General features: G+C 37.7%; 1 protein-coding gene across 5 annotated transcripts in view; it reads left to right on the top strand.

Annotated features, from left to right (window-relative positions):
• Positions 1-7,500, top strand: part of EBF3 (EBF transcription factor 3) — a gene marked incomplete at both ends in the record, with an annotated part of 115,600 nt that overhangs the window by 70,120 nt on the left and 37,980 nt on the right. For 3 of the 5 annotated variants that reach the window (XM_084290349.1, XM_084290347.1, XM_084290348.1), the window contains 2 exons: positions 2,307-2,388; positions 5,411-5,555. In XM_084290349.1, coding sequence (XP_084146475.1) covers positions 2,307-2,388; positions 5,411-5,555 — 227 coding nt within the window. The remainder of the gene's footprint in view (positions 1-2,306; positions 2,389-5,410; positions 5,556-7,500) is intronic. The other 2 variants (XM_084290351.1, XM_084290350.1) reach the window with 1 other exon arrangement.

The raw sequence follows: 7,500 nt of genomic DNA, 5'->3' as shown, positions 1-7,500 counted from the left end.
TTTAGCTCAGTGCTCAGGTTCATCCTGGTAAAGATGTTTAATTCCACCAAGTGTGTTTTTTCACCAAATAATTGAGTAAATACCAGTTGCTTTGTGAAAGAGTGCTTAATGGGCCCCTTTTTCTGACAGGATTTGAGCTCTCTGTGTAGAAACAATTCATCATGAATGCTTCAAGTTAAAAAAAATCCACAAGGAATAATACTTAGCATTCCCTGTGCACAATTCATTTGAGAATTTCAGAGCAATTTACAAACATTAGCTCAATAAGCCTCACAACACCCATCTGAGATCAGAAAAAAAAAAAAAAAAAAAAAAAAAAAAAAAAGATGTTCCTCGTCAATGTGACTGCGGCACTGGGGATTGGTGAGGCTGAAGGCTCTCCCCAGTGCGTGGTGGGTGCTGACTGGTGTGAGAGCCAGCGTCAGGGCCTGAGCCACTCCACCACAAGTGGTAGAAGACGTGAAAGAAAGAAGATAAGACAGAAATGCCATTATGCCTAGGCAATCCTCATTTGATGAGTTGGTCTCTGGAGATCACAAGTATCCAAAAAAAAAAAGAACCCAAGGCAGGTAAAATTAGGAGGAGGGTGTGGCAACAAAGATGCAGTTTTGTGAAAAGGCTGAAACTCTCAATGGCATTCCTGCAGTGGTGTCCAGAAAACCTGAGTTCAAGTGAGCTTCCAGGCTAGGAGATCGTGTCAGCCACCATGGAAATCCAGCTCTTTTCCAGCTGAACATCTGAAGCCCCTTTACTGATTCTGAGATAGCTGAACTGATGTCACTGATTTATTTATACACAATATAAATAAAGCTAGTAATTTCCCACACAACATAAATAAAACTAGTAGTTTCCCTACTTGGCCTGATGGGTATGAGAGATCATTCCTTTAACATTAGTATCCCATATCATTATTAGGGTCCTGCTCAAGTTTTAACCTAAAAAGAAGAGCTGTGATTAAAAGCACCTTTTTGTAGTCATTTGTGATGCTCCCAAAATCTGAGGGAGAGCACAGCACACCTGTGCTCAGACCTGTGCTCAGCTGCAGTTGGGCTGTGTTGGGTACTGAAGAATTTCTTGGCTTACCTCCTGCCTGGAATATCATTTGCACATGAAAATTTCTGCAAAGTGTTTACAGCTAGAATAGTCACAGTCACTTGTAAAGATTGGCGTGAATAAATAATAATTGCTCATGTACTAAATGTAAAAGCTCTGCCTAACCTTGCTAGTCAAAATGCATAAAGTTAGACAGCATAAGCTGATAGGCTGGTGCCTCTGAGAAGCTCTGGGTGAGGAGTCCTGAGCCTTGCTTGGCACTGGCTGTCAGTCATGAGCTGAAAACAAGCTTCTCAGAATATATATATATATTTAATTTTTAAATGTGAAAACATAAAGCAATTATTGAAAATGAGTACCGAAGGAAAGAGGTGGGACCACCATCCCATACCAAGGAACTCACCAGCCCGTACAGGAGGGCAGAATAACAGAGTCTGCACCCTTTCAAGCTTCCCCCCTTCTCATAAGTGCTTGCTGTGTTGCCATCAGACAGTATTGCTACAAAATGGTTTGCTGGGAGATGCCTTGGTGGTACAGTTTTGTCCTAAATAATTATGAGTTGCCTCTCAGCAAAAATAATCTGGATTTCTCTCCTCAGGTAGAGTGACTCCGTATAGTTAGAGGTTGGCAAGGTTGGAGAGATTGTAAGACAGGGTTTAACCCTCCACATTCCTTTTCTTTTAAAAATCCCTGAGGAAAACGGAGCCTTTCTGGTGGCCAGATCCATGCCTGAGCCTTACTGGAGTTAGCAGAGTTGGATTGAGTCCCTTTGCATATATAGAAATGCCAAGGTGGAGGCAAAGCCAAGAGTTTTTTGAAAGATTGACCATTCATTACCTTGGAATTTTTTCACATAGAGGTCATTACTGCTAATACAAGTTGTGGAAAAAAAAAAAAAAAGTATTAAAAAAAATAGAAATTTTAATCTGGTGTAAGTCATTACCTTTGAAGTCAATGAGTCATTGAAATCAACTTTCCCACACCGAGCTGAGGATGTGGCCTGGAGTCAATACATTTGTAGTTGTTGAAAAATTAAAAATATAAATTTGCCTTTCCCTGGCAATAATATTCTGTTTATGACAGAGATCTTATGCTTTAAAATAAGTTCATTAACTAATAAGAAAGTAATATTTCACTACGAGTATTCTTTTGGGTATAACTATTTATGATTAAATTTTATTAAACTTTTTTTTCTTTTTAATTGGATTTACAGTTTGATGGATCTAATAGATTTCACTTTTGTATTTTTATAGATTCTTTCTAAAGTTTTTCCTCAAGTGCAATCAGAACTGTTTGAAGAATGCAGGCAACCCACGAGACATGCGAAGATTCCAGGTACAGATATCTCCTAAAAGTAAACCATGTATGGAAGATACTCAGATTTTCAAACTGCTTGAACTTTTTTTTCCCATGAAAATCTGGTATTAGTGCTTTTACTTAGTGTAGTTTCAATGCTATAGCCCTTTAACAAACGCTATCAGTGTTTTATATTTTCCCCACTAATTTAAATGCCTGTTCTCGGGCCTTGACCAGTTCTGCAGTGGGCTGTTATAGATCGCTGTGAAGCAAGTGGGCCTCTTCTCTGAAAGCATTTCCATGGTTTTCCTTCATACTAATACCTCACATCGTGGTGTGGAGTGAACTGAGACCTGTAGAAGTTTTACATACGTCAACTGAGTAAATAGACATTAGAAATTCAACTGTGGAACATGGTGAAATTTGGATCTCACTCAGTAGTTTTTCCTCCTGCATTTACAACTAGTAAATCCAACAGTGCTCATACAACCCACATATTTTTATTTGAATTGTTTTAGAAAATATTTAATACTTCACTTTCTCCTTACAGCTTTTGAAATACCCTGTGGTGAGTCATAACACTACAGAAAGACATCTGGCGTGGTGGACAAATGATTTCCTCCATATTTGGGGTCATTTGAAATGCTTGATATGAAATATATGCTTTTAATTTCAAAATATTTCAAAATAATTCATATTTGTCAGTAATAATAAGCTAGTATTGAGATGTTCAAAACTTTCTTATTTTTTGAGAAGAATAACTTGTGGTTAAACTTGATAGCAAAACATGTGACATCTGTTTTCATGCACAGCCAACCAACCGGTGAAGCCAGAACACTTGAGCCAGCCAACAGAAAAGATCTGTAGCTGGAAAAAATATTTCTTCAAAACAATTGAGCCAAGCTTCCATTTTTCATGCATCTCAGCTTCACGTGGCATTGGTGATATTGATCCATCTGAACAGAACAGAAGGTCAAACCTGGAATGAGTGGAAATGTCCTCTTTGTCTCACCGATGACTAAATGAAGCATCAGTCATGAGTGATCATGTGGTCGACAATGGAGCCAGTAGACACTAGAAAGACTTTCCTGGGTCTCTTTAGCTAATCTCCCTGCCTCTCAGAAGGTTTAACTGGACTTAACAGTATGTCAGATCTTGAACAATATTTTTAACTGGTTTCACTATCTCAGCACCTTTCTTTAGGTGCGCTGCAGGAATAAGCCAATATAACAAAACCTAGCATGTCTTCCTTTTGCTGAACTACAGTATTTTCCCTTGGTGACTGACCTATATATACATGACAGAACAAAAATAGTTGTCATTTTTATATACACCTTTCTCTGTCTTCTTAATATACTGTGTTCTAGGCACCAAATCCAGAAATCTTTTCTAAAAATCATACCTGTATGTTTTGCAATATATATATATTTTTTTAAATCTGCAAATCTGATTAAAATTGAGAGCAGATAGCCCAGTGGCCTGGCAGTAGCTCTGTAGCTTAGGTGAGTGTGCAACCTCAGCACTCTCCTAAGTGGATGTTGACAGGAGTGAAAGTGTCCACTTCTGGGACAAGAAAGATAGGGGAGCACAGCAGACTTGCAGAAAACTGCCCTCAGGCTGTTCTAAAGGGTAACGCAGATGGCTGTCTCAAAGGAGGCAGAGTACGCAGAAAAGGTGCTGTGATAGCTGAAAGCTAATTATGGGTTGTGAATAAGAAGCAGGATCAGAGGTGATCCCAAACACAGAAACAGACGAAAATTGTCTTCTGATGCCTTGGACTAGCTCAGTGGAAAAGGAGAATAGTTTTTCCCCCTTCTTCTTTTTTTTTTTTTTTTTTGCTCATTATGTGTTTGGGTATAGAAGCTGGTGTGAGAACCCCCAGAAAGCATTTTTGTTATATCCAAAAGTAAAATAAGCAGAAGACGAAAGCTAAAATTTGTACTAGCCTGTGCCACCATCACTAGGGTGGTTGTTAACGCCTAACAGTCTAACTTAGCCATTGGCTTTACAGACTCTACTAATGCTACACCACAAAGAAAATGCTACACTGATTACTTCGTTTAACAAATCTGGAACCCCCACCACAGGGTCCATGCTGGAATATTTAAATAAGATGTAAAAGTCTATCTGGGATAATAACTACCAACCTATGAAGCTATGTCACACAGAGACACATGCACATCTCTCAATTTCCTCTTTGGCTTGTGGCCATGGAATATCATTTCCGGAATGAGTTTCACAAATCCATTGTGTAGGTGTTTTTATCAGGAAGGTTGTGCATTTTGCATATGTTCCTTTTCCATTTTCTACTAAGAAGCAGCTGGAAGCCAAAGAAGGCCCTATCCATCATCTCTTCTATGGCCGGACTCTGAACCTGGACACAAGAATAGGAGCCTTTCACTCAAAAATAAAGGAGGAAATTCCATTGACATACCAGGGTCAATCACCATCCAAATGAACTTGAGAAGGGATACTTTTCATGGATTGAAAACACTTTCACTATTCATATTCAACTCAGTCTTTTCAGATGCAAAAAAGTTCATTATCAGACATTAAATGTAATTGTAAAACTGACCTGGAGATCATTTACTGAAGAAAAAATGGGGAGTTACGATGGTTCCTGATTTATTAAGCTTTTTTTATTTGGAATCCTCACAACCCTTCATTTGAAGACAGTCTCAAGTGAACAAATTTTAATTAGATAAACTATCTAATCAATATATCAACAGATCAATCAAAACAGCAGCTTTTAAAATGAGTGGCTAGAGGGGTGTTTCTGAAACTAATGGCTAGAAGAATATTTCCCTGAATTGAATTCATTTGTTAGCATAATAGGAGATTAAACTCTAATTAGTGTAGCAGGTTCTGAAGAGAAACAATTGTGAGTTAAAAATCGCCAGTGTTAGCCACATAAACAAAGATGTATTCATAGTTGTCATTCACTTTGCTGAAAGTGAAAAGTAACAGACTGTGATGTTGATTGTCTTAAAAGATCTATTTTTGCATCTATGTTCCTGAAACTAGGCAGGCTTCTTTAAATTTTGTTTTTCTTCTTTTTCAGGTTGTTGTATCAACAACAGTCAATGTGGATGGCCACGTTCTGGCTGTCTCAGACAACATGTTTGTACACAACAATTCCAAACATGGAAGGCGGGCTCGCCGCCTTGACCCCTCAGAAGGTACGGCTCCTTCTTATCTGGAAAATGGTAGGCACACATTTACATGTCTTTTTTTATTTGCGATGCTTTTTTTTTTTGCACCATATTTTATGTTGATACACCACTACATTTACTTTTCCATATTTTCTTCTCTCATCAATCAAACCACCCATTAAAAAAGTCCATTAGTATTTCTCAGCTCTTGTCAACCAGAATACAGTCGCTTTTGAATTTGCTTCTGAATTCTCTCTTTATTTAATACTTACAGTTTTGCAGTCACAACCAATTTTTCATCTTTTTCCTTTTTTTTTTTTTTTTTTTTTTTTTCAGTCTTGTTTTGCTTGCAGCTTTTTCTTGCTATTTAATTTGACTTGATTTTATTTTGGCTTGTCATATTCCTTGATCCAGAGGTACAGTCTCAGGTTATGTATGCAAGTTTAAGTGGATGGTAAAAACATGACCAAATCTGTAAAGAATTTACTGTGAGGTCAATTTCCTGTTGCTGGGCCTTACTGCTGCAGATTACAGCAGTGGGGTTTTTGTATGAGAAAAACAGCATAAAATGTTTTTCTTCAGACTGACTCAATGTGATTGACTTCTTGCCTGAACTGCTAAAAGAAGATAGGCTGAGATGAAGAAGAGAATGGAAAGTATCTCTGAAAATCCAGAATGCTGAAACAGTCTTTCTGGAGCCCATCAGCCTCTGAGTCATTCTCACACAATTGCAGCTGCGCTCATACGCGTGCACATTTTATTCTCCCACAGAGTACAAAATAATTATTTAGATTTAAATATTACTTTGTTTGCACTGCAAAATACACTATCATAAAGACACAAAACTCTTGGGTAATCTGCTTTTCAGTAAAACAAAATTCACACAGGTCAAACATTTTGAATCCTCGAGAGTTAGAGTTTTCTGAGGCACTGGCATTCAGAGTGCCCCAGACTGGCTAGCTGCGGTGGGCAGTCCCAGCACATCCATTTCCACGGGACCCCTCTTGTGAGTTGTTACTAACGTATTGACAGGATCATGGCTTTTTACACTAATAAAATTAATTAAAGTAATAACTGAACACTAAGCTGCTAATACAATCATTGTCATTTTATGTTTCAAACGATACTTACCGATGGGCACACAGAAAAATGAATGAGGCAAGCAATAATTACCAGAAGGAAATATGATCTAGACATCAAAAAATGGAAAACAATTTGCGAATCTGCTGCAGTCCACACACACAAAACTAATTTGTTTTTCTGCATTAATAACTAAGGTATAAGAGAACAAAAATATAATAATTAAAGGTCGCCCTGAGCACAAGAGTCATTATGGTCTATGACGTATTGTTTATCTCTTTCATATGCACTGAAAGTAGGTGTGTGTTTTGCCTAGCAACCGTCACTAATGAGGTTCACAATTAAGAAGGTTGAATCCTCTCCTCTAGTCCTCTTCTTCCCTAGAGAGAGAGAACTAGCAACATTATAGGTTCAAGTCGGCGTGCTCAGCCCTGTGGTGTTAGGTTTTAGTCTAGGTCCAAATTCAGCCTCTTCTAATGAGCTATTATGATCTTAGCAAAATGCAAGTATTTATTTTTGTAAGCTGTATAAAAAGAATTTGACTCTAAGCAGAAAATATCACTTAGAAAAATAAAGGCCACTTGTACATACTACAGAAAATCTACATAAATTTCGCTAACCAGTAGCTCCTTTTTGAGAAATGGTAATTGAATTGCTTTATTTAAATGTTAAAAATTCAGTGCCAAATCCTCTTTGCCTAACCTCTCATAAACACTCATTCATGTAATCTGGACCGTTAAAAATGAATGTGAAAAAATGAATGCTCCTTCTTACTTTAAAGTCCTACTTCTAATAACAATTATAGTAACTAAATAACCAAAAGTAAACATCCCTGTAACGCAGTAGCAGAGAATCAAATTGCCCTTGACTGCAAGGAAGAATTGCAGAGGCAGGTTTTCAAACACACCAAATTGAAAGT

Source organism: Netta rufina, assembly GCF_964035555.1.
Source record: "Netta rufina genome assembly, chromosome: 7".
Taxonomy (NCBI): Eukaryota; Metazoa; Chordata; class Aves; order Anseriformes; family Anatidae; genus Netta; species Netta rufina.
The sequence above is the reverse complement of the archived record's forward strand: the minus strand, read 5'-3'. Positions and strand labels throughout refer to the sequence as shown.